Raw genomic sequence first — 26891 nt, forward strand, 5'->3', positions numbered from 1 at the left:
CTGGGTGAGCCTGGTGGCAGATCTGAGAGGAGAACAGGGAGCCCTTGTGTGGACACACTGACTTGGGTCTCTGTTGAGCACATTGGCATCTTTGGGGTGTGTGAGTTTTGGTCATGTCCTTAGCAGGAGGCAGCAGCAGATCAGAAAGTTGCACCTCTGGCTGGGTGTTGGGCATTTAGCCTTGAGTGTTGGGGAAAATAGTGACCATCGACTGCTTTCCTTACATCAAAATACCTGCAGTGTGCTGTGTTCTGTATGTAAGGACTAAACACACATCAATTTGTTCTTTAGGAGGAGCGTTCCCTGTTGCAGTAGTAAAATCCCTCTGTCAAAATTAAATGCAATTGGGATTTATTTCTGAGACTAAATAAGCTGTCCTCTGTTAGTGTTAGGAGGCATCGTGAGCGCTGTGAGCTTTCAGCATAAACTTCTGTTTAATTTTAGATTGGGGTTTAGATAAACAGTTTTATTCTTGCCTCATTAATGCTTAATCTTGTGTTACATAATCCACAATATTGGCTTCCTGAGTGGCTCTTCAGTGCAGTGCATGTGTGTGGGGCTGGCGGGGTGCATGTGCTCCTGGCAGCACAGTGCCCTGCAAAGTGCTGGGGGCAAACACATGGCAGAGATGCTTTTCTCCTTTGATAGTGGGATAATTAGGTGAAATCCCTGAGCACAAAGTGATCAGTTAGTCCTACGCTGGCTTCTTAGTGTTTACTCTTCATGATATAACTTACCAGCAGCTGAATTTAATGGTGTCTGTAGCATGGGCGTTATCACCGTTCTCCTTTCCCAGAGGAAATATTTCCTGTTTGATGGTACATTCCCCAAACGATGGGATGTTAATACACTGCCTGGTCCAGCCGTATTATTTTCTGACTTCTCCTTGCTGCAGAAGCATTCAGAAAGGGATGAGCTGTGTAAGCCTTTTCTGCTTGAAAGCTGAACCTTTTTCCTTAATAACTTGCTTTCGCCTCAGCACGGGCAGAGCTGAAATTTTCCATTAGAGTTTGAAGTGACTGCCAACATAAACAGCCACCGCTCCTTTTCATTCCTGCTCCGCTCACTGCTGCTGGTGCTTCCATGGCAGGGACGATACAGATAGAGGGTTTTGTTCTTGGTACAGCAGGGTCTGGGCTTGGCGTGTTGAAAGACGATGGCCGATATCCTGCTGGGCCCCAGCCCCAAGCACAGGCCCAGGCCCTGGTTGCTCTCTTTTCCTGTGCAAGTAAAACCACTGGGTTGTTTGCATAGCTAATTCTTCTGTAGGGATCGGGCTTTCATTTTTGGTTGTCATTTTTGCAGCCAAGCTGATTGGGCCCGTTTGGCTTTAAGGGAGTGCAGCACACACAGCCCGGCTCTCACTGCTCTCTGGGAGCAGAAGCGAGGCAGAGCGTTGCATGAGGTGCTGAGCTCAGACAGAGGTGTGCATGGATTTGAGTGGTAAGCTAAAAGCAGATCAGCCATAAATGGGGTTCAGTCTGTGTATTCACTGTGCCTTGGCTTGTTTTCTCGAGTTTAACTGTTAAATCTATTGCAAATGTCACCGTTTTATTGGATAATAAACCAGAAGGCTTTGAGAGGTCTTAAAGAGACATAAGCGTCGTGGTTTCCCTCTGGTGCACACTGTGCCGTCTCCATCTGGAAAGCTGGCCCGGGTACTCCCTTGTTTCTCTCATTTCTTTTTTGGACACAATGTACTCTGCAGGTAAATATTCTTCTCTCCTTCAGGCCGTGCTGTGGGAAGGGCAGCACCGCATTGCTGGCTGCATGATTGAGAGCTCAGCTTCCATCTTCTGAGCCCGGGTGCCCCTTCCCAAACCTTGGTGCCTCTCTCCATTTCAGAGCAAGGAAAGCCACGGATGGACGTTCCCCCTCCTGTGCTTTGTTTTTATTTATGTGAAGTCTCCTGAGATTTGCACTTCATTTTCCGTCCTGTGATTTGACTTTCGTGTTCTGAAGGTAAATTCACAGCACCATGAGGAGCCCGGCCGTGCTGTTGGTGCTGAGCCCCGTGTTGGTGAGGGGCAGAGCAGAGGTGTGCTCACCGTGCCAGTGGGGCTCTCAGGTTGCATTGAGCACGGATAATAAATCAGCTCTGTTTGCGCTGTGTTTTTTGTCTCCTGCTTTACAAGATTGAAACCCATTGTTTATTTTTCTCTGAAGGTTTGGAGGGAGGTGGAGGAGAAAGATTGTCGCAAGCAAAAGAAGGCCATTAGGCGATTGCATTGTGTTCTGTCAGAGAGCCAGCAAGGACAATTTCTGCTTTGTAGGGAAAAGTATGTGTTGGAAGACTTAAGCCAAGGTGATTTGGGAAATTGATACAGTATTGTCTCAGTCTTTCTCTCAATAACAGAGAGGGAACAGTGCTGCTTCCCTCCTCCTCATCCTTGTGCTGCCTTTCCCTTACCTCTTTTCATAACTCACCATTGCAGGGTGTTGTTATTATTTTGTTTATTTTCTTACTGTAAATTGTCCTTTTTGAGCATGAAAGCCTGGCCAAAATGTTTTTGTTCATCAGCAATTGCTTACCTTCAGTTCTGCGTTTATCTTTCCCTGTGAGAAAAGGCATTAGATGTTCTGTAGCTGTAGTCAGATCGGGTCAGACCCTCAGATGCTGATCCTGAGGACCTATGAATCTCAGCCACAAAAAGTAGGTGTCTGTCTGAGAGCTCATACCCCTCGTTTTCGTGGCTGAGTCTTTTCACTTTGGCAAGGTTCTTTTCCATGGACGCTGTGCACCAAACAACCTCTTGTTTGTTTCCCATCCAGTTAGAGACTGAAGGTATTAAAACTTCAGAGGGCAAAAATAGAAAAGTCGTATGAAGCAGCAGTGATGTTTGTGGAACATCCTGTCCTCGGGCAGCGTTAGAATTATAACATTTGGGTGACTTCAGGAAGAAATTTGTCCACTGTATCCTGCCTGATGCCTGCTTCTTGAGCTGGCTTAATAGAGAAAGGGAGACATTTATTCTATGGGAGACATACGTGGCTCAATGGCTCTGTTTTATGGCAAGTTAAACTATTTTTTTGCATTAATATAGCATTCTGAGATGGTGCTGTCCCTTCCAGAGGAAAAAGAAGCAAAGGAGACAGCACGATGTAGGCCTCAGGTTGGAAGAGCAGTGTGTGTTAATGGTTGCTTCGTGCCCCAGATAGCACCGTAGGAGCTGTGTGTGTCTGCAGGGCTCTCTTGGCATATCATCAGCCCCCAAATACGTCATTCAGGCCTAAATATCCCATAGTATGCTGCTGTAAGTGTACTGTGAGAGCGAGGCAATAATAACTTCTGTAGACAGATGCACTCATTTTGTCAGTTTTGTTTCAAACCAGCTGTAAAAAAGCAGCAGTGCTTGATTTGCTCTTTTTTTCTTATTTCCCCTTGCCAGGGAATGCCCCTTGGAATCATGCAGATCATGGAACAAACTGAGCACGAGGAGTTAAGAATAGTGGCTTTTGTAGGTAGGGGCTGTGGCACAGGGAAAGTGGAAGTGATACCGAGCCTTGCAAGCCTGCAACATCAACACCTAACATCACAAGCTGAAGCCTGGTGTGTTTCCATTTCTACTTCATGTTCCTGAAAGTACTGAGCAGTATGATGGAACTCAACTTGTCAGGGTGTAAAGAGGCAAATGATGTCTTCTTGGGGTAAGCACCCACTGCTCTCATCTCAGCAGCACATGGCTGAGATCAGCAGTGCGCGGTGCAGCTAGGGCTGAGCTACTGCTTGAGCATAGGTCACCAAAGCAGGTCCCCCATGAAACCTTCTGCTTTTGAAATCCCACATTTTGGAAGGTCGCAGGAGGTTGGGATGGAGTTCCTTTTGGTTTCTGTCTTTCAAGATGAAAAATTTCAAGATGAAATTTTGCAGCTCCCCATTTCTTTGCAAATACGAACTTAGGAACATGCAGGAAAGGCAGCACGGTTCTCTTGTAATTGCTGGATTTTAGCACTTGGGAGTTGAGGTGCTACAAGATTGATGACAAGATGAGAGGTGTGAGCAGTGCTAATGCAACTCCGTGTTGGTTCTGGTCCCCTCGTCAATAGAAGCTGGACCAGTTTGCTGCCCCTCCTCTCTTCCCTTCCTGCCTGTTTCCCTGACACAAGCTGAGTTACTTTGTGCAGTGCCTCTAGACCCTGATGTAGAAGGAGGGTGCATCCCAGTTACAAACCAGCTCCTTCCTCGTGCAGTTGGAGAAGGCCTCCTGTTTGGTTCCTGAGCCTGCGTTGTGCCCTGTGCCCCGTGTTGTGTGAGCACCAGTGCATCCCATAGGAGCTCCTGATTGATTTTGCTCACTCTGCCCTTCTCTGCGGTTCAGAAGCCTCTAATGATCTGTGAAGCTCCAGGATTTCTGAGTTGAACAGCAGTAGTTATGAGAACCCCGTCTGCTACATAACAGCCGTAACGCTTTCCACATGCTGTGTTTTTGACCTCATGAAAAGCTGACCTCACACAAACTCAGCTCGGAGAGGAGCTAGGTGTTCTGGCCAGGCCCTGGGAGCACTGTTGTGAGATTCCAGGGTGGGAGGGGGAAATAAGTCACGAAAACTGATGGCTTTTGGCCAGCAAGGAAGATGTGGTACAGGGAACGAGTTTGTGTTGCTTGTGTTACTTTGTCTGAATGGCTTTGTTTTTGGTAAGCTTCATTATGGCTCTTTTTTTTTTCTTGTTATGGCTCAGAAGGTGATCCTTGCCAAAGCGTGACTCTTTGATAACCTGAATTGCTGTAGGAGAGAGTAGCTGTAGGAGAGAAGTAAAGCTTGCCAAGTAAAAAAGAAAATCCACTGAGCCATAAAACCAGCCCTTCTTATTTTCTTCTTCCTGCACCCTTACCTCTGTTGCTTCCCATCTGTTCTTTTTCCTTCCTTTAAGTCTCCTAGGCATCCTCTGTACCTTAACATTAGCCTCTCTTGTTACAGATTTTGCTTGCTAACAGTTTTGATACTCGGAAATGATGCTCTACCATTTCAACTTAGCAGCCCAAGATGGGGACAAGAGAGATTCTGCCACTGTCAGTGCTTGGGTATTGTTTTTCAAAGCCCCAGATACGCTTTCTATGTTGCCTGTGGAGGAGAGGGCACACCATATAAGTAAACACCATGGCCCCATAAGTTGAGCATTGGCTGCCTGGTGCAGTAAGCCTTCTGGCCTGCCCAGCATTCTTCACATCCACTCGTGTTTCAGTGTGCTCTGCAACTTGGATGTCAACAAGGACTGTGCTTTCTGCTTAGGTTTCCTTTCATTGCGTTGGAGCAATATATTTGCAACGTATAATGGCTTAGATAATGGAAGAAGGTAATTTGCAGAGATAAGTGGTTTTTTGATCTCGACCTCAGTTTTGTTCTGAGGGATTTAATAAACTTGCAGATGCAGAAGTGATTAAAAACATGCCATAAACTTTGCACATTCTGCTTGTTTAAAGAGGATGTGGAAACATGCATTCATCCCCGTTCCCTCTGTTGCATTAGATCTGGCATGTAGAATAACTCAGTGGGTTGCATATCTAGACTTTCGCCTTGTTAGGATGAAGTGGCATGGACAAAGGCTTTCCACCTTCGGTGCTGTGTTAAAGTTGTATTGATTTAACAATTCCAGCTCATGTTCTTATTCTGTGCCATTTGATGTGATGGATTTTTGTTGCCTGGCTTTAGAACATTCTTTTGTTGTGAGCGTGAGAGCTTCTAAAAAGAATTTGTCTGCTCAGTGTGGGCACATAGGTCTCCTTCCTATCGCTCCATTATTTATATCCTTGTAAGGTGAGTAATGTTTTTGTTTCAGAAGAATCTCTATCTGTCTTGCACTTGTAGCCTTTCAGAAATGCTGCAAATGGCTTTCAGATACAGAACGAGAAGGAGGGAGGAGTCTTGGTCAGATTTGAGCAGAGAGTTTTAAACCTGTAGCTGTCCGAGATGTATTTGGGATCAAAGCGTTGGAAGGAAACCATGGGACCATGGCAGGATTTGCTGTTGGCAAGTTGTGTTTAATAGGCTTGTGTCTGCTGTAAAGAGGCAGAAGGAGACTGTAAGCTGCTGGTGCTGGTCATTAGGAGTGACCCCACTTGCCTCTCCGTATCTTCAGAAGGTTTCTCCTTAAAGCATATTAACAGTGCTGCCAAAGACAAATGAATGGGGTTGTTAAGCATTTAAGTGAAAATTGCCCTAGCATTTTCCCTCCTCCTCCATTTGCTCCCATAGTTCTTATCCCCTGTTTACACAATCTTGAGTCATCGCTCTTCAAAAAAAAAAACCCACCCTGCTGACATTTAGGAGTTGTGCTGTACAAGTTTTCATGGCTTGAGCACTTAAATGATACGTAATAAATTCGCGTGAGCTGCCACTGAGTGCTTAGTTTTATATATGTCTGCCTTTGCCAAACCAGCCTTAACTTTTTGTTCTTTCGAGTTACTGAAGCATAGCTTTAACCTTTTCAAATGAACTTCCATACAAAAGATGTGGGCAATTCTTAAGCTTCACATTGTGTATGATTTCTGTAGTTGCCATCTTGTGCCGAGAATGGGGAAGGAGCCCTGCAGGCTGCAGATAAACAGCCATCCTGGCATGCTGCTCTCTGGGCCCATCCTTCCTAAAGGTCATGCTGGAATGGAAGAAGAAAATGAGAGCGGCTGGGACTTCTTATCTGAGGAATAAGTTCTCTGGGCTACTGATTTTGGGGCGTTTTTGCTTTGTTCTCTCTCCAGGAATGCATCATCTTTTCTCCAGTGCTGACAGAGTCCATTGTGTAGCTTGCTTCCAAACGCTCTGCTCAGCAGCCTTCAGCATTTGCAGCTTTCCTGGGGTGTTTACAATCCCTTGGCCAAAGGAAGGCTCTTAGGAAGTAGTTCCTTTAATGGGAATAACGTCTGCAGTTGAAATCTTTGCAGATTGAACAGTGCAGGGGACGACACGGCTCTCCCTGCCTGTGGATGGCTGTTGGTGGCTGTGCTTTCCATTTTGTTCCATTAGAAGAGTTCTTGGAGGGCGGTAGGAAAGTAAGTTAGATGCTGCCAGAGCTTGCTTGCCTCTGCATTATTTCCCCTTGTCACTGTAATTCATGTTGACGTTGCCTGCTTGGAGGCTGCTGGCTTCCTGGCAGCTCCAGGATCCATCAGCAGGGACGGACGCCTGCTGCAGCGCTGAGAACCTGGGCTGTGGGCACCTGTGTCTGCTGAACAGAACCAGTGTGCAGCCTTCAGTTACATCCTTCAGTGGCTTAAAGAGCCCTTTTGTAAGGATGCTCATACTCGGTTTGCTTGGAAGCACTTCTGAAGGTCTGCATGGGCAGGATGTGGGGCGAGCAGCGGTGCTGACACGCTGCAGGTTGTGCACATGCTGGGGCTCCTCTGGGTGCCTGGTTTGGTCTGCAAACTGCAGAGGAAACTGGATGGTGAACCAAGAAAGGCTGTGTTCGTGTGTGACAGTGAGAGTGGATGCAGCTTTGAAACTGCTTTGCTGGTAGTGTGGATGAGTTAGGGGAACATGAGTAATGGAAAACCTGTCTTATTGCTTGCAGTGTCCCAAGTGCTTTCTGCAGGGAGCGGGCAGAGCTGGTGGGTTAGCAGCAGCTTTCTTCTGAGGAGGGAAATGCAAAGGAAGAAGGCCTGCAGTGCTTTTTAGAAACAAATCAAAACCCAAAGTGAATACTCACCATCAGTATAAGAACTCTGAGTTTGGAATTGTATATGTTACAGCTTTGGATGCTTTGGGGACTTGGAATTTAAAGTGTCCTGTGGGAGTCGATGCCTCGTCGAGCTCTCCTTGTGGGTGTTACTGCATCCAGGGTAATCATCTGCTAGGATTGACTGTAAGGGAATGAATCTGTGTTCACTGAGGCTTTGCTGGGCTTTCTTGTTGGGTTTGTCGTTTGCAGAGTGCTGCAGGTAATGGATCAAAACAAGTGACCCATGCTGTGCCTCGTAGCGCTTTCACCTTTCCCCACATGTAATCTGTTCAGTAATTCAAACGTCCTTAGAAGTCTTTATATCCATGCAGTAAATAACTGTTCTTTCTGATTGTTCCTTCTTCAATGGAAAGCAATCATATGCATAGGTATCTCCTTGCAGCGTTCAAATTGCAGTTAATTTTGCTTTTAAGCGCTGTGGTCTCACTTTCAGCTTTTCCACGTGGGAAGGTTGGCTGGCACACTTGTTCAGAAAAAACGTCATTTTGCTACAGAAAGTTCAACTGATGTGCAGCAGAATGTGCCTGCTCACGAACCTGGCCATTGCACTGCGTGTGCCCCACTGTTCTCTGGTTCCTCCTCGCCTTGGGCGATGGAGGTTGGGAGGGATTGATGGGAACCTGGGGAAGCCACACTGTTGTTTCAAATTGTAAGCAAATAAATGAAACTCCCCCACAAAACACGCACACAAAACCCCGTCATTCCAAATCTGTTGCCTGTGTCTGCTAACAGTGCAGGCTTGCATTCAGGCGGGCACGAAGGGTCTCCCAGCCATGTGACAGCACTGCTGCTCCCAAAAATTAGTTTCCAAGGGTACGGTTAGTGTCAGCCTTTGGAGATCACACACTGATGCCCTATGGGCTGCCCAGCTCCTTTATATTGCAAAGGGTTGCTTTTAATATTCAGGTGTGGGGCCAGTTAGCTCCAGGTTCCATGGTTCTCTCTCTGGCACGTGCCGTGGGTCCTGTGCCACATTTCTCTCATAGGCAAACCTACCTTGGTTCTGATGCTGTTGCTTTTGAAGATAAAAATGTCTTTCAGGAGTATTGCCTGGTGAGCTGAGCTCTGCTGTGAAAGTTTGGCTCATAGGAGGTGAACAGAGATTGGGGTGCACAGACACAGGCAGAGACTTCCTCCGAGTGCAAAGCATGGTGTTAATGTGTTCAACAGCAATGCTGACCACGGGAGGAGTGCTGGCTGTAAAGATGTGCTGCTCTCTTCCTGAGAAGTCATTCTGCACTTAACAAGTGAGACCTGCCAGCCCATCCCCACCCTGCATGAAAAGAATGCTTGAGAAGTCGCTGGCTTTTCTTGTTTGCCTGCTTCAATTTTTCATGGCTTGATGTTGCTTTTTTCTTTTCCTTTGTGTGAGGCTCAAAATGGTGTATTTATCCAACCCCCATAGCACATGCTTCCACACCAGCTGGAGACTGTGCAGTGGGTCCTTGTGCAACAGAAATCCTGGAGGAGAATGGCAGAAACGCTGTGTTACACCAAACAGCAGCGTTGTTCTGTCTCTTGCATCAGTCAGAAAGCTGCCCTGCCAGTGGCTGAAACTTTAATGGCAAACATCACTCCAGAGTTTATAATTCTCCCTACAAGATGGCTGAGCTGTTTAGGAACTTGGGAATCTCATTTTTTTCTGCTTTAGTGCTTCTCTTGCTTAGCACTGGGTGACAGCTGCGTATCTCTCCAGGCCTGGAGCACTGCTGTGTTCTCTCCTCCGTCACCCTGCCCAATGGGGGAACCCAAAGGGAGAACCCAAAGCAGCATGGTCACAGCTTGCTCATGTCCAGGAGAGCTGCTCATTCTTTTCCTCTCGTGGTGTTTGTGTGCCTTGCACACCGAAGGATAAAGCGATGGGCATTGGGCTCCTGGAATCCATCCTGCTGCAGAGCTGAGCTGTGGCACTCAGCTGCTGCCCGTTGCTTGGTGTGCTCGGACCCGGAGCAGTTGCTGATGCTTTTATGTGGTGTAAAATATCCAGTGCAAAAATTCTTACGTGCCTGAGTGAAATGCCAGGTGTTCCTTGGGCCTCTGCTGCCTGTTTGTGCATGAGAGATTCATGGAATGTTTGAGAGAGATGCTAATAATGCTGCTGTGAGGCTGCCACAGAAAAACACCAGAAAGTGATTCCATTTGTCTAATGCACCATTTTCTGCATTTCCCCTCTTGTTTTTGTTGTTCATACCGTTTGCATGGAGCTTGTGTCTCCAGTCCTTGGTTTTCTGTTTCTTTGTACTTTCCTAAGCTGGCAAATTAGGGGTTGCATTTGGCAGAGGTTGGGGGTTGTGGTTGGCAGAACTGGGTGCTGCCAGCCCAAAAGCTGGACAAGCAGGTAGGGAAGAGTTAAGCTGAACAGAAAAGCTGTCGCAGGGTAATAGTGTTGCTGTTGAATAACTTGAGGTGATGAATTGTTTGAAGCAGCAGATGCATTTAGGGGCTGAGATGGCTGTCACTGCTGTGATTTGCTCCTAATTAATGGAGAACTGCACGTAAGGCTGAGAGCATTCTTAGGTTATTGAATATTTCATATGGAAAACAGAGATTCCATGTTCAGAGAGACTGGAAAGATGTCAGCTAGCAAGGATCTCCTTCTAATACTGTTTTAGAACACAGTCTTTCTTTATGCCTGCTGGGCTGGCCTGCCTGGAGTCACCTCTGTCCTGCTCTGTGTGTGTGCTGCACTGCCTTGCTGATCCCTAAGCTGCTGCTCTTCCATGTCACCCACAACGGTTTGCAGCGTGATGCCAGCACGGCCTTTCTGAGCCAGCCTTCGTCCTGCAAGCTGGATGTGCAGCACACACAGAAACCCACTGCTGAAGGAAACATTTGCTTGTGCAATACATGTGTTCTCCTGGTGTGTTTGGCCCTGAGCCCAAGCGCTGCCTTAATAAATGTTGCTTCACAAAGGGAAATCTTCCACAGCTGGAAGCAGAACGTGTCCCCCCATGTGGGTGTCTGGCAGCCTCCATCTCAGGCTGGCACGTGCTGAACACCCAGCACGAGGTGTTTGTGGCACAGAGCTCTCCCGTTGTTGCTGTGTCTTTGAGGAGTCATGGGGCATTGCTGTATGAGCCCCCAGGTCTGGTAGAAGGCTACAAAGGAGGGCAGATGGTTCCTGAGAAGCGAAAGTGAGGCAAAAAGTGCAGTGGGGAAGCTTGGTGGCTAATAGGGATGAAAGACGGAACGTCAGCGTTTTGTCTTGTTGGAAGCTCAGGGTGCTGCTGTGAGCAGCTGTTTGGCTTCTATTGCAAATAGTGCAGCTTGCCCTCTGGCAAACTTGGAAATATTCATCTCTCAACAATTTTAGAAATGTTGTGGCTACAGCTTATCATTTAAAGGGAGAATATCCTTTTGGGACATGCATAAGGTTAAACATATTCCAATAGGCTCCGTGTTTATGAAGGAGGCCGGCAAGTGTTGTTGTAACCTCTTGGTTGTTGTTGTTCTTTTGAAGTTCTCAATTGTAAGTGCTTCTCCTTTGCTTTCTGACACCTTGATTGCCACGTGAATACAAGCCACTAATTAAACTGATCACTCACTGCCTCCTGGGAAGCATCAGAACGCTGTGTGAGCAGGGATGAGGACTGCAGTGTTCAGTAAGCATGGAATACCCGGGCTTCCAAGGCACGTTGGCTCAGCCTGGACGTAACAGCAAAGAGATCTGGAGCCCTTAATTGATACAGCTGCTTGTTTATGAGCTGGTAATGAGGGATGGGCAGTGCCAGAAGGCCAGAACAGGACACAGGGTGATGGGAGTTGTTGGGCACCCACAGCAGGGTCTGCTTGTGCTGGATGGGGTGAGGTGCAGAGAGAGGCAGCAGCCGTCTCCCAAACCCCTTCAGGAGCTGATCACAGTCCATGTCAAAGCCCACAAGGTCTGTAGCCATTTGCTCGGCCAGCACTGCCCCCTGTGTTAGCAGCTTTTCCATCTCCAGATATATGAAGGTGCCTTTTTTAGCACCACAGTCATCACTGGCTCAGAAATCTGCCCAAACTGGGAGAAAGAGCCATCAGAAGGTGAGCTTTCCCACTGGTGGGAATCTTGGGTTTCTGCTTCTGCCTCTGAGTTCTGTGCTGCTGAGAATTAGCAATGCCTTTCACTTCTGAACTCATGTGCAGGCATTACAGTAAGCTGCGGTGAATTGGTCTTTCACATAAAGCTTTGTAACTCTTACTGTTGTCTTTTAGTTGGGTTTTGCTTGCTACAGACTTCTTTTCACGACAGAAAGAATTTGAGACAGAAGGAGCAGCAGTAACCGAGGGATAAGCTGCTCATGTGGCACCTTTTTGTGTTTGATGTCCTGCCTCGAGAGCCGTATTTCCACTATCGCTCCCATAAACAGGAAGAGCTGGGAGCACCCCGCGCCCTCTGCACTTCATCTAGAAAATCTCCTGCTTTGGAGGAATGTTCTTGGAGAGCAGTAAAAGGAAAACAGCTGTGCAGGGATCGGATCCGAGCGGACGGAGTCTGTTTAAAATCAAGGCTTAATGACGGGGGTGGCTGTCAGAGAGCTTTTGTGGGCAGTTTGTTCCTTTGTGCATAGCAGACCGAGCAGGAGAGCAGGAGCCCCTCTGTCCCGGTGCAGTGCCTGCACTGAGGTGGCTGCACCAGCTCCTTCAGTGCTTCCAGGTGCAAAATGGGGGTTATTGACTTGTTCAAGTGCTGCTTGGCTGCCCCAAAGGCTTTGGTTAGAGGTCAGGTTGAGCTGTCTCCAGCGTGGAGTCAGGGCTCGGGCAGTTTTCATCACAAAGCAACTTGTTGCAGTGGTTTCAGCTGCAGTAAAAAAGAGATAGCGGGTTCTGCTCTGTTTGCAAGATTTCATTTTCGCTTTCCTCATTAGCAAAGAGGGTTATTTCATGTAGTTTGTTGCCTCTTGTGTCATTTTTTGGTATTTTCCGAGCACTGTCTGTTTAAATACGGCTTCAATAAATGTCGAAACTCGGCAGCTCCCCTATGGGCGGTGAGCTGCAAAGGGCGGAAGCTGCATGTCAGTGCAGATAATGCTCACGTTTGACAAGCCAAGCCTTGTGTGATTCATCACAGATGTGTCTGGGAAACCTGAAACATCTGCTCTGTAGAGATGGGAGCACAGCAGTGTGCAGCACAGCAGGGGCTGCGGCAGAGCTGGCGGCTCCCAGCAGCAGGCCTTGGTTCTCATTGCTGTATTGAAATGAAAGCAATTACAGTATTTGACATTCAGTACACAAATGACTAATTCCTTATTTACCTTTCATCTCTTCTTGTCCTGTTAAAAGGGGAAAATCTGATGGAACTGACAGAGTTTCCATCTTTTTGCTTCGGTTCCTTCTGTTGTCTTGCTCAGGGAAGCGCTGGGGCCGGGACTGGGCAGCATGCTGGGATCATTGCTGGGACAGATGGGGACCTGCAGAGCCATTGGGCCTGCATATCTGCCTGCAGAGGAGCTAAGAAGGAACCCTGGTGTTGGGGAGGTGCTTTCCAGACCATCCATGTGCTGCTCAGGTGGGGGGATGGCAATGAGCTGCCACACTCCTTGTGCTGCAGACCCTCAGCTGGGAGCCCTGTACCTCATTACAGGTCTGCAGTGCTTCCTGTGAGGCAGTCAGCGATGGAACAAGTGCGATGAAATCATATCTGAGGACATGTTTTGATAAGGTTCTGTTTGTCCAATTGCCATCATGCAGTAATGAAGACACAAGCGAGAGCGTGAACACCTCACTGAGACGCAGGGGCATTAATCTCCTTGTTGAACATTACAGTATGACAATTAATTTTTTAATGCAAGAGAGTGTGGGGCGCTGCTGTCCCTTCACTCGAGATGTCACTTTGTGCCCGTGTGCCCATTTGCAAATTGATCTTTCATTTAAATTAATTGAAGTTGACACGCGAGCCACGACGCGACGTCGTCTGCTCTGAGCTAGGATTACCAAAGTCTGCCGGTGTTTGGGGTCGGTGTGAGCTGCTGAGCGAGCTGAGCGACGTTCAGCCCCATAAAAGCCATAAAGCAGAGGAGCTGCTGTGGTCGAGGGAACCGTTCTCATTTTCCGGCAGCCATTATGTGCCGCAGTACAAAAACATTTTTTCCTTAACAGTCTTTTCTTAAGCTCAAAAATGGATTCCCCTCCAGCCACTGTCATTCAATTATCACCTCAGGAAATGCACAGATCTAACTGATGATCCCTTTAAAGCAGCCGCAGTCCTCCACCCTCCTACCCTTCATTTCTCTTCCCGCTCCAGTCATTAAATGTAACGCTGCCGATGTATATTTTATGGGGTGACCCTGACGGCTGTCGCTTTGAGGATGTGCAGAGATAATAAGATTGTGCATGTAATGAAGGACAGATAAATAGAAGGCTGTTTACGGGATGGAGTGCGGTCGCTTTAACAGCTTTATGGCTTGCCGATGCACGCCTGCTCTCTCATGTGTGCACCCACGTGAGCCGCAGCCAACACCTTCGCCTTGGATCGTGCATTGCTGGGATGGGGCGAGTGAGAGTTCCCAGAAATTCGGGTAAGAGAAGCTGCGAAGGGGCAGTGAGTAGAAAACAAGTCCTTAACAGATGCGGGTGAGGCGAGCAGGTGCTTAACTCGTGGGCTGTTTTGATAACCTCTTAATTGATCCAGCTCCAGAGAGAGCCCTGCCTGGCGTACCTGGTGGCAGTGCTGGGGAACTGCTGTGACGCTATCTAGAGAGGATCTCATAATTAGTCATGGATGCAGCCAGCAGCCTGCGAGTCCCCTGGGGATCTCAGGGCCTCTGATTAACAAAGAGGAGTCTCTGGAGGAAGAAGCCGTAATTACAAAGCTTGCTTTTCCTTCTGGCATGACATACAGCTGGAGAGAGAGGGTCAACAGCTTCCAGCTGCGGCGGAGGCTCAGAACAAAGCAGTGCCTTGCTCTGTGCTGGTTGTGCAGAGCTGCTCCAACTGGTGCTTCCAGCCCTAGAAACAAGGAACGAGAGTTGCTCACCCAGAAAAGTTAGCAAAGAGTCCCTTCTGAGACTTGCTCGTTATCTTATTTCCTGCTGGGATATTGCAACCTTAATTGCAAACAGTGGAGAAAGTTAGCAAATAGGCTGCGTGGAAGTCATCAGTTAAGTGTGGCACTGAGCCCTGACACAGACATTCTTTGGGGCTGTGCACAATAACATTTGGATTCCTCTGTGGTTTGCTAAAACCCTACAGCCAAGTGATAGGAATGAAACAGGGGTACTGACCCAAGAGAAAAGCAGCTCCTATTGAGGGCAGAAGAGGAGCTGCTGGGGAACAGCCCTTGGAGGGGATGAGCCCAGCCCAGTAAACCTGGTGGTGATGGCTGGAGGAATTTTAGAGCCTGGCTGTCACAGTGGGCTGTTCTGTGGCTTGAGGGGGGTCACTGTGGTTGCACTTTGCTTCTTTAAAGGTGTAATTTGGGGGAGGTGGAAGCTCTTGCTGTGTCTGCGAGGGCTGAGCAGGGCAGAATTGCTCAGCTGGCAAAAGCACTGAGAAAGCACAAAGCTGTATTGGATGGATGGCAGGTTTTTCCATACCAAAATGAAACCCAGAAACTACAGATGGAGCCTCAGCTGGGTTCCCAGGGAGCTCTGAGAGTGCTCCTGTATTGGGGGTGCATTGACAATTTGGCATGAAATCCCAGAGGCTTAGCCTGGGTGTCTCACATACCGACCTCTTTTGCTTCTCACTCAGCCAGATGGTTTTGCCAGGAGGTACAAAATGAAACCAGGGAGCTTACCTTGCTGTTTGCAGGACAGGGAGACACGATGAGGGCAGGGAGAGTTGGGAGCAGGAGAGCAGCAGTTCAGGAGATAATGGGTGGTTGGAGGAACTGCTGGATAAATACTGAGCCCCTCAAAATACGCTGAGGCCTGCATGGTGTTCCTTAGAAAGCACTGTGTGATTTTTAATTTGGTTTTTGGAGCATTAGTAAGGTATTGCTTGGTTTTAAAAGCCTCTCTTAACATTCTAGTAATGTTTTAGGTTATGCAGTATTCCGATGCAAGCATTAATCAGTGCTCCTGAACAGGCTGCAGAGACTCACTGCTTAATTAGAACATATGCAAACCTATTTGTCACAGCTGACAGAGCCACGCAGACCAGGCTGAGCACTATGGTTGTGCAGCCCATGTGCCCGGGTGGGCAGCCCTGGGGCTGGTGGTGATGCTGGTGGTGATGCTGGGGCTGTTCAGTCCGGGAGAGGTGCAGCATTAGCTGAAGTGGCTCAGTGACACCCCGATGTGAATTCATTCAGACCACAGCTGGACAGTCTGTTCCCCTCTGCTCCTCTGCGGCTGGTGGTAGGGCTGTTTGGGGGAGTTGCTGTTTACCTTTGCTGTTTAATTACAGCCTTGCTGCCCCCCTGATATTTTTTCTCCTGACAGAGCTAGGCTCTGGGGAAATTAAAGAGCAATTAGGATGTTTGCTCACTCTGTTAAAGCACAACAGATACTTGAAGGTAAGTTGGTGCATTTGTGCGACGGGGAGCGGTGCTGCAGCAGGGCTGAGCCTTTGTGTACCCAAGGCAAGACTAAACACAAACACGGGGCACAGCTTGTACTGTGTGCTGTGCGTTTGCAAAGCAGTGATAAATGAGAGAGCAGGGCATGCTGCACTGCTGGCAGTTTGTTCAAGGCGGGGAGGAAGCAATAAGGGCTGCCCTGGGGTTGTGCAATGTGGCCGGGACAAGTGGGCTGAGCTGCAGGAGCTGAGGCTGGTGGGAGTTGTAAGAGAAAGGCTGAGGGGTTTATTGCTGATAGATGGCAGCGTGGTGCTGGGGAGGATGGAGGCTGTTGGGAACCTCCTGGCCAGTGGGTCCGCAGCATTCCTTTCCCTTTAAACTCAAAGCCTGGAACTCAGGGAGAAGGATATGAAGTGTGGCTTTTTTTTTGTGTCCCTGAAGCAGGAAGGCATTGGCGTGGCCTTGGCAGGAGATAGGAAGAGGGTGAGCTGCTGGCAGCTCGTGGGATGGGTGCAAGCTGAGCTGCAGGGTGATGGGCTGCTGCAGGGCCTCATGGTGAGGTGAGCTGAGAGCACCACAACAAAATGATTGTTGCAGGCCATTCATGTTTGTGCTTCTCTGTTTGCTTGCAAGCAAAAACATGGGCTAATTTGCAAGGCTGCCTTTTGTAAGCGGGCCTTTTGATCAATGCCCGCCTGTGTTAATGTTTCAGTAGGCTATTGATTTCTGCAACAGCTTTTGTTCCCTGAATTGATGTGTGCCGGGGTTCGGCAGCGCACGCTCTGCATGTTTGATTAAAGTTCATTTGACTTCTCTTGCAGCCAAGCTGGGAGCTGTTTTCCTCCCGTCGATAGAACCGAGGCTTTCCCGACGGTTCCCTTTGTGCTGAGCTGCTGCCACCCGTGCAGCCCCAGCGCGCTGCTTCTAATCCTTCCAGGCTGCTTTAATCCCCCAGGTAGACAATACAGCATTGGATGGCCAGGCAGCTAATAAGATCTGGCGTGGAATTTTTGCAGCGCGATGTGCGTGCGTGCAGCACAGGCATCTCCTGTTTGTGCTTCCCCTGTGCCTGCTGCTGCTGTCTATGGGGAAGTTGAGTCACTCGCTGATAAAGGGATTGCAGTGGTGGCACAGTTCATTGTTGAATAAACTTTGCTTTCAGCTTGATCTGTGCGGTTGTGAGAGGTTCTCAGGGAAAAAAGAAGTGCTGTGATCACAGAAATGGTATTTTTCATAAGTACGCACCATTTCTTCATTCCTTAAATGAGCTTTTTTTATGATGCAGTGCAAGCGTGAGTCGTTAAACTTCCCCTGGGACCTGATGAGTTCGCCGTGTGTAAATAGAGCTCAAATAGGTTCCCGTTTCCTCTTTTATGATGGGAGGAAAACAGATTGGATTCCACCCTGCCATTGCCGTATGTCAGAGGACACGTCAATTCACCGACATCCAGACGGACGATTTACCGACTTGTTCCTTGGTGCTGGCACCTGAGGTTTGCTCTCAATGAATTTATAGGCATCGTTTGTAAGAGGCTTTGTGTGCAGAGCAGCATTGCCCACACTTCTCTGCAGTGCCTCCTGGTGCCACTGGTGCCCTTGGTGCCCAGCAAGCAGCACTGGGCAGACATGGAGCGTGCTGCTCAGAAGGTGGAATGGCACTGCCAGAGCAGCAGGGCTCTGTGTTCCTCCAGAAGCACATCTCAGCTGCCTCTGTCAGTAGCCGTGGTTGTGCTCTTTTCTTGGCGTTTCTATTTTCGAATGAGGCACGGATAAAACCCTTCAAGTGTCTCAGATGTCAGCGGTTAATGTCTAGAACAACATCCTCCTTTTGTCTTACAAGTGTTTCGGCGGTGCAGATGTTAGTTGCGGCTGTAATTGCTTGTTTGAGGCCCTTGGGAGAGGTTGGATTAAGGGTGTGTCTTTATTAGCCTCAGATTGAGTGATGTGCCCCACTGAGAGCAGGCTGGGGTTATGGGGTCTGGTTGCACACAGTGCAGTTCAGCCCTCTCTGTGGGCAGCCCAGGTGCGTTGGTGCTGATGCCAGTTTCCAAGGGGTTGCTCAGAGTTCCTCCGTTTCCTCTTGCGACTTGAAAGGAGCAGCACCTTCTCCCTTGGAGGCAGACAAGTTGCCAGGAAATGATGGGCTTTCAAAGTAAGAGAAGGGAGATTAAAGCCCTGTGCTGTGCAGCTGCAGGGCAGGGGCTCCTGGGGGCTCTGCAGTGCCAGGCTGGAGACCTCAGCCCTCTGTTCCAGGGGAGGTGGAGGGCAGCAGAAGGCCCTTGGCTGCTTCTGTGCCTCCCTCCTCCCCCCCCCAGCAGCGAACGACAGTCACTGAAGGTTTTTCTGTTCTATCTAAAGGATTCTTTTCTCTGGCTGAAACGCATCGTGAAGCTTCCTGTAAAAACACATGTGCACGTAGATAGAGCAGGAGGGAGGAGAAAAGCTGACAAGTCAGAATTGCTTGCCCCTCTAACATATTCCTTCTGTATTTGCAGGGAGAACTAATCACCTTCTATTACTATTGGAAGAAAACCCCTGAAGCAGCAAGTTCTCGAGCCCACCGTAGGCATCGAAGGCAGGCTGTGTTTCGGAGAATTAAAACTCGAACTGCTTCCACTCCGGTCAACACTCCCTCCAGGCCCCCCTCCAGCGAATTCTGTAAGTGGAAGCTGAAAGCAATGCATTTGTCTTTGTTTAGGTGCATGGAGAGACGGTAACATAGTGGTGCTGTACCTTTGAGTGAATATGGCAAGGAAATGGAGTTCAGGCAGCTGCCCTCTGCTGTTCTTGTACCATTATGTTGGAATGTGGTAGGCATCTTTGATCAGCAGTGCTGTGTGTAGTTGTTAAAAGCATCGTGTTAGGATGGAAACATTGCCCTGGTGCTGAATTGTCTTGGTTTCGTGTGGCACTTTCTTCAGGCTTATTACAGTAATGGGAATGAGAAAATGCAAAAGGAGAGAAGTCCTTTCATCCCTATACAGTGACCATTCCATCTGCTTTATCACAACGTGGTGCTGCAGGCAGTGCTCCTGTGTCTTCATTTATCATAGAAGTGCTTTGGCCTTGATTGAAGCAGAAGGGTCGAAAGAAAGAATAATTGCCCAAAGCAGCGAGATGTGCTGTGTTGTAAGATGTTATGGTTAGTTATGTGGTTGTGCATTTATGAACGTTTCTGTCAGAGGCTGATGGCATCCGTGGACTGAACACAGCACGTTCTGTGTGCCTTTTAAAGGAAAGGCACTGTGTGGAAGGCAGGATTTTACACAGTGTTATTAACGTGGGGGTAGTAGAGAGTATGTTAAGTAGGGAAGGAGGGAGAATTGTGGGGAGAGTAGGAATGAGACAGCAAGGGCTGCTAGCTGCTATGTGCTGAGATTGATGGGATTTATGGCCGTTCCTGCGTGCACAAGAAGTGCAGATCTTGGCTGTACAGCTCAGTCCAAGACAGCTCATCCGAGTTCGTGTGGCTGAAAGGGTTGGTAGGGATCTGACTGCAGGATGAGAGTGAAAATCAGCTTACTCAAAGAAACAGAGTTGTAGCCTGATGTTAGCTGTGCAGCTGAGGTTTAAACACTGGTGAGAATTAAGGCAGAAATAAATGGTGGTGGTGCCAGCAGCCAGTGGCAGGAGCTGTAACACTCTGTAACCTGCATGTATGACAAAATAGCCTCGCAGAACCTTTAGAAATTCAGTGTTCTTGCATCAGAGGCTTCTTTTCTAATTAAAGATGTGAAGAAAAGATGCCACACGTCAGAGTGATATCCTCGACAGGGTTTTCTGCTGGTGACAATTTACAATCCATTACATTGTCAATTCATAGTGAGTGGTTAGAAAAGTGCAGTGCTCTCAACAAGGAAGGATTTGGTCGAGAGTTGTTTTAGAAGACAAGGAAGGGTAAAGTTTGTGGTGTCTGCAGATTTTCTGTGGTTTAAGCGGTGCTTTTTAGCTCTCAGCATCATAGTTAGATAATGTGTTACATGCTGCTTGCAGCAAAGGAAGGTGTCTGGGGCCATGTTCTCTGCTTCTTTGAAATGGGACATTCTTAAGATGTAATGTTGCTACAGGTTGCAACTCAAGGAGCCTCGCATTAAGGACTGGAAAGCTAATAGGATCCTGCTTTAAATTTGACCAGGTTCTGGACACAAAGCTCCTTTCTCTCCTAAATCGTTCTGTAGGAACACTGCCTCTCTTGCTAGCACAGTGGTGAGCAACAGCTTAATTGGAAAGATATCATCAACCAAACCAAAAGTTCTGTGAATTGGATAATTGGATCACTTTGGACATTCCTGGAATGCTTTTTTTTTCATCTGTAGATTCAGCAGGTCATGTCTTGTTCAGTTTGCAGAACTGATACGATGGACAGCCAAGGCAGAGTGGTTGTAGGAAGTCACAGAATTTAAGCAAGAGCCATTATTGCTGATGGTTATTGCAGCCAGGTAGGCAGAAACAGAAAATCCTGCTGAATTTTTGTTTATTCTTTCCCTCTTCTCTTCTTTTTCTTTAAATATTCAGTGGACTTGAGCTCAGCCAGTGAAGATGACTTCGACAGTGAGGACAGTGAACAGGAGCTGAAGGGTTACGCCTGCCGTCACTGCTTCACAACCAGTACGTGCCTGATTCTTGCTGTGCTTCCCTGCCTCTCTGCTGCCTTTTCTACACAGGTTCATCCAAGCATGTGCTTGTGTGTACAGAAAACGTGGGGTTGAATCAGCTGAAACATGCAGCACTCAGAGCAGAGTTGATAATGCCTTATGGCTGCAAATTACTATTGCTGAGACAGTGGAGAGTCCTGGGAGGTAACCATCTATGCAGTAAAATCTGCAAATCCAAACAAAGTTCTTGATGTAATGCATTTGTGCCCAACAAGTCAACACTGAGCAGCGACTGTCCCATGCAAAACTTCTTCATAGGGCACCGGCGTGGAGGCTGCCTTGCATTTGGGTGCATGCATGGCGTGATGGGAGCCCCATGGTAAGGGAAGGAAGTGAGAAGTGCACGGTTCACTTCTCTTTTAAGAAACCCCAGCTTTGGAGAATAATAGCTGCCTGTCACTTCCCGGGTAGAGCAGATGAGACTTCTTCCTTTGTTATTTTCAGAGCTCAAGTTGCTTAAGTAAACAAATGTTTTTTAAATTGAAGAACACTGAAGAAGCTGTGCACCGGAAGGCAAATGAAGCTTGGAACAGGGCAAAGTTTGTGGAGATTGCACAGTTAGCTGCAAGTAGAAAAGCAGATACTTCCATAGTTGTGTGGATTTCCTGGTGGGTTGGGGTTGGTTTTTTTTTTGCTTTGTTTTTGTACTAATGCAATACACTTATGCTGACCATCTAGCAGATTGCATATTTCTAAGCTGTTGCTTTTTCTGCCCCAAGCCTCCAAGGACTGGCACCACGGCGGTCGAGAAAACATCTTACTGTGCACAGATTGTCGTATTCACTTCAAGAAGTACGGAGAGCTGCCACCCATTGAGAAGCCCGTAGACCCTCCACCCTTTATGTTTAAGCCTGTCAAAGAGGAAGATGATGGACTTAGTGGAAAGCATAGCATGAGGACAAGGAGGAGTCGTGGCTCGGTAGGGTTCACACTGTTGGTTCCTTGACATTTCTGCTTGTTCTGTAAAAGGGAGGTGTTGTTTAAGTGGTCTAAAATGAGACTCAATTCCTCTGTCCCACCTGTTTGCCCCTCATCCAAAAGAGTACTGCACTGGGAGGGAAGCAGCAATAATTACTGGAACCTACTCTGCTGTGGTTCCTTATGGCGTAGCAGCAGCACTGTGAAACTGTAGGTGGTTTCAGCAGTTGGACTCGATTGTTTTGCATGCTCACAGACATATATATATACATACACATATATAATTTTTCTTAATGGAACTGTGGGTCTCCACCCCCTCACCCCCTGTGTGTGTATATGCACACTTAAAAACATGTATGCATGTTTTATGGAGTAAATTCAGCACGTGGACAATAGCAGCTGAGGGAGCATCATGTTCTCATTTCTAGCAGACAGTACTCAAGGTACACCACACTCAGTGTCTTGGTGTAGGCACAGAAAGTATTTGCCTCGCTTTTAAGCTGAGATGAACTTTCAAGGAAGAATTATAAATAAAAAAAAGCAATCAAGTATTCTGGTTTATTTCTTCTTTGGAGCTCTTAGCAGGAACGCTCTGTCTGTGCCCTTTTTGTGAGGCAGGAAAAAATCAGCTGAACAAATGCTGACTCGATAAACTTTCATGTCTGTTACACAACTAGATGTCTACACTACGTAGTGGTCGTAAAAAGCAGCCAGCCAGCCCTGATGGTAGAGCCTCACCCATTAACGAAGACATCCGTTCCAGCGGCCGCAACTCTCCCAGTGCTGCCAGCACCTCCAGCAATGACAGCAAAGCAGATTCAGTGAAGAAGTCCACCAAGGTAAAATCTCCCCATCTTTCTTTTTGTGTCAGAACTGGGCCCCTGAGGCCTCTTCCATCAGCTTGATAAGGTGCAGGTTCGAGGGGGCCGGGGGATCTGTCAGTGACACAGAAATCCCTACGTGTGTAGCTGTGCAAAGCATTTAATGATGCATCTCAGTGATGCTTTATTCCCGTGCATACAGATGTGATAAGAGCCATTAAAGTATCCCCACATAACCTTACTGCTCTTGTGATAAACTAATCCTTCATTTTCGGATGCAAATGCAAGCGTTAGGCTCACGGAAGTAATACCTATCAGAAATGCTACATCCGAGACAAGTAGACAGTTTTGGTTTCTTAAGCAGTACTTAATCTTTATTTATAAAGGAATATGAATGTGTAATAATTGAGACTACTTCCATTACTGTTTTGCAAGCAGTTTGCTTGATGTTCAGAGCTAGCTGACGCTTCAGTCTGTTTCACTGAGTGCTTTTCCAAGAGAGCACTGACAAAACAAAGGCAGATGAACAAGGAAGCTTGCATTAAGCACTGTAAATTGAAAAGCAGCAAATTAAAAAGAAGTATGTATTATTTCAGGCTCTTAGCAGGAGTGCTCCATCCATGCCCTTTCTGTAAGATAGGAAAGAATAAGAAGTTGAGCAAATGCTGACTTGGCTTGGTGTTAAATTCTGGAGATCTCAACTTCTGATAAGTTCTCCTGCTCCATAGGAACCCTTCTCATTCGTGTTCAACATGATAGCACTGACTTGCATTTCGTTTACTTCTGTGTTTACATCACTGGTAACTGTCCTCTTCTGCTTCATTTGTGGCAGAAAATAAAAGAAGAGGTTTCTTCTCCTCTGAAGAACTCCAAGAGGCAGCGAGAGAAGGCAGCATCGGACACAGAGGAGCCCGAAAGGTCCAGTGCCAAAAAATCCAAAACTCAAGTGAGTCCCACAGAGAAATATTTTCATTTTTGGAAAAAGTTTGAGTGTGGGAGGGAGCACAAATCCCCTAACAAACCCAAAACACAAAACCAATTTAGGCCACAGCAAATTTTAACTTAATCTGTGGCTAGAAAGCAACCCATGTTATAATGTGTTCCATCTGTTGGAGAGCAGTGGAACAACGTAGGGTAAGTTCAGGAGTCTGTTTGTTTGTTTTATACTTAAGCAATATAGGAGGAACATACTCAGTTTATTTCCCCCCACACACACCTCAATTTGTTTGGTTTTTTTAATTGAAATTTGGCTTTCCCTGTTCTTTGACAAGTTAGAACAACACTGCAGTTGTCGTAATCTAATGGTACCTGGGCTGAGCCTTCTCTTCTCCAGGCTGGGCAGCCCCAGCTCTCCTTGCATCTGCTCCAGCCCTGCACTCGGCCTCAGGGCCCTTCATTGAGTTCTCCCCATGTGTCCATCTCTGGTTCTGGGGGCCTGGAACTGGGTGTGCTGCAGTGGCACCACCTGTGCTGCTTTGTCCCATGAGATTCAGAGGTTGTTACTGGCGCTCCGGCACACGTGCATGGTGATTCTCTATGGCACGCTGCATGCAGTTCCTCACACACACTGGTTGCTCTCCCCTTCTCCTGCAGGAGATCAGCAGGCCAAACTCTCCCTCGGAAGGTGAGGGTGAAGGTGAGAGCTCTGACAGCCGCAGCGTCAACGACGAAGGGAGCAGCGACCCCAAGGACATCGACCAGGATAACCGGAGCACGTCACCCAGCATCCCCAGCCCTCAAGACAATGAGAGCGACTCAGATTCATCCGCTCAGCAGCAAGTGCTGCAGGCGCAGCCCCAAGTGCTGCAGGCACCCAGCAGCTCCGGCCAGGCTCCTCCTGCCATGCCCCCCATCCCAGCTCAGCTGCCAGCACCGCTGCCTGCAGCCTCGAGTGCTTCCGCAGCTCCTCCGCAGGTTTCACCACCAGCATCCCAGGCCCCCAGCCAGCCCCAGGCCCCCGCGCCGCCTCCTCCTCATTCCCACATCCAGCAAGCCCCTGCATTGCACCCGCAGAGACTGCCATCGCCTCACCCGCCCCTGCAGCCTCTGAATGCATCGCAGAGCCAGCCGGCCCCAGCCTCATCGCAGCCCCACTCGCAGCCTCCGCTGCACGCTCAGCCCCAGCCCGCCCCGCACAGCCTGCAGGCGCAGCCCCTGCTGCCTCATCCCGTACCCCCCCAGCCGTTCTCGCTCCCCACGCAGTCTCCTCAGTCTCAGGTTCCCCTTCAGACACAAGCGCCGTCTCACTCCCACTCTGCACTGCAGGTGTCTCAGCCCTCCCTGCCAGCCGCAGCCCCGCTGCAGCAGGCCCAGCCTCCGCGGGAGCAGCCGCTGCCTCCCGCCCCCATGGCCATGCCTCACATCAAGCCTCCCCCCACCACCCCCATCCCGCAGCTTCCCACCCCTCCGTCCCACAAGCACCCTCCTCATCTCTCCGGCCCCTCTCCGTTCTCGATGAACTCCAACCTGCCTCCGCCACCAGCTCTAAAACCTCTGAGCTCCCTCTCCACTCACCACCCTCCCTCCGCGCACCCTCCTCCCCTGCAGCTGATGCCCCAGAGCCAGCCGCTGCAGTCCTCGCAAGCCCAGCCTCCCATCCTGACCCAGAGTCAGAGCCTTCCTCCATCCGCCGCTCATCCCCCATCCGGACTCCACCAGGTATCCTCGCAGCCCCCCTTTTCTCAGCATCCCTTTGTCCCTGGAGCCCCACCGTCCATCACCTCTCCTTCGTGCCCTTCCACTTCCACGCCGCCTGCCGTGCCCGGCATCCCGCTTCAGACCTCCATCTCCACGTCAGCAGCTTCTAGTGGGAGCGTGCCGGTGGTGACGTCCTGCACGCTGCCACCTGTCCAGATCAAAGAGGAGGTTCCCGATGAGGCTGAGGAACCAGAAAGCCCTCCGCCTCCACCACGGAGTCCATCGCCAGAACCAACGGTGGTGGATACACCGAGTCATGCCAGCCAGTCCGCCAGGTATGGAGGTTGGCAGCAGCTGCACTTCTTTAGCAGAACCCAAAAGCTTGCATCTCACTTGCTTGTTACAGTGGAATCGCTTTCCTTTTTGTCAAGAAAAGATTTTGTTAAGGACTTTCCTCTGCTGATGCATTAAGCAGTGACTCTGTTCCCTTTCACCCTTCCCAAGGATAGCTAAGGGAGATAAGTGAATCTTCCTGCCTCCCGTGCCTGGTTCTTGCAGGAAGGCTTGCTGAGCTGAAGTGAGAGTGTTGCATGGTGGAGTTCTCCTTTCTCTCATAATTGTCCTTATGTTGGCGGGGTTTTTATTGAAGTCAACTGAAACTTTGCCTCCTTACGCTGTGGAAGAAGGCTTCTGAATGCGTGTGAGAAACCAGCTTCAGAGAGATGTGAATGTGTTTCACACGTGCATCTTGTCAGCCCTTGTTTTAATCAGGGCTTTGCTGTTTTTCTCTGTAAGGGTGCTGCTTCAGGCAGGGTATTAGAGGTTGTACTTGTGAGAGGAGCATTGCACTTCGCTTGTCTGTGTTGTCTCCTGGCAAAGTTAATTCCTTTCATTCCTTTTCAGGGAAGCAGGTGGTGCTGTTGTAAGTGTGCGCTGATAACTTTTCCTCCGTGACATACAGCTCTTAAACTTCAGATTTCTACCTTCCCAGAGCTGACCTCTTTCTGTTTTGTTTCCCTCAGGTTTTATAAGCACCTGGACCGTGGCTACAATTCATGCTCAAGAGCAGATTTGTACTTCATGCCTCTGGCAGGATCCAAACTGGCCAAGAAGAGAGAAGAGGCCATTGAAAAGGCCAAAAGGGAGGCGGAGCAGAAAGCCAGAGAAGAGAGGGAGAGAGAGAAAGAAAAAGAGAAGGAAAGAGAGAGAGAACGTGAGCGTGAGAGAGAAGCAGAAAGAGCTGCGGTAGGTTTATTTGTAGCTAAAAGCTGCTTAGGAGGGTTGGCATGGATAGTGTGCCTAAATACACGTGCAACCAGGTATCTGTGAATGTGGGAGCTGTGTGTTAAGTGAATGCCAACCCGCTCTGGGCATTCCCAGCCTGCCTGTCACTTTCTTCTCTAAAGGAAGTGGAGGGTTTCTATTCCCAGCCTATAATTGTGTGTGGGAAGCCAGTGCAACTGGGGATAACTGGGCCAGGTGTTTACATTACTTGCAGTAGAAGCTCAGATATGAAAAACACTCTGTAGGTGTAGATACAATGAATTATTTGCGTAACTTCCACCACCTTTGCAGTGCAGGCACAAAATCGTTGCTGAAAAAGGGATATGAAGGCCTTCAATCTGAAGGCACCTTGATTAAAGACCCACAACTTCATTTTTTGTGATGGGAATTCCCAAACTCCGGTCTCACTATAGGAAATCAGCACAGTTAATTCTTTGTTTTTCGTTTTGGTGTCCTGT

The 26891-nt window shown here is 48.5% G+C and overlaps 1 protein-coding gene across 4 annotated transcripts in view; it reads left to right on the forward strand.

Annotated features, from left to right (window-relative positions):
* Window positions 1-26891, forward strand: part of RERE (arginine-glutamic acid dipeptide repeats) — a 167690-nt gene that overhangs the window by 133761 nt on the left and 7038 nt on the right. For all 4 annotated transcript variants that reach the window (XM_042883408.1, XM_042883410.1, XM_042883409.1 and 1 more), the window contains 7 exons: window positions 18614-18776; window positions 20634-20726; window positions 21493-21692; window positions 22369-22530; window positions 23345-23458; window positions 24106-25484; window positions 26172-26394. In XM_042883408.1, the coding sequence (XP_042739342.1) occupies window positions 18614-18776; window positions 20634-20726; window positions 21493-21692; window positions 22369-22530; window positions 23345-23458; window positions 24106-25484; window positions 26172-26394 (2334 nt within the window). The remainder of the gene's footprint in view (window positions 1-18613; window positions 18777-20633; window positions 20727-21492; window positions 21693-22368; window positions 22531-23344; window positions 23459-24105; window positions 25485-26171; window positions 26395-26891) is intronic.

Source organism: Lagopus leucura, unplaced genomic scaffold, assembly GCF_019238085.1.
Source record: "Lagopus leucura isolate 7727_CA_CO unplaced genomic scaffold, USGS_WTPT01 Super-Scaffold_100037, whole genome shotgun sequence".
NCBI lineage: Eukaryota > Metazoa > Chordata > Aves > Galliformes > Phasianidae > Lagopus > Lagopus leucura.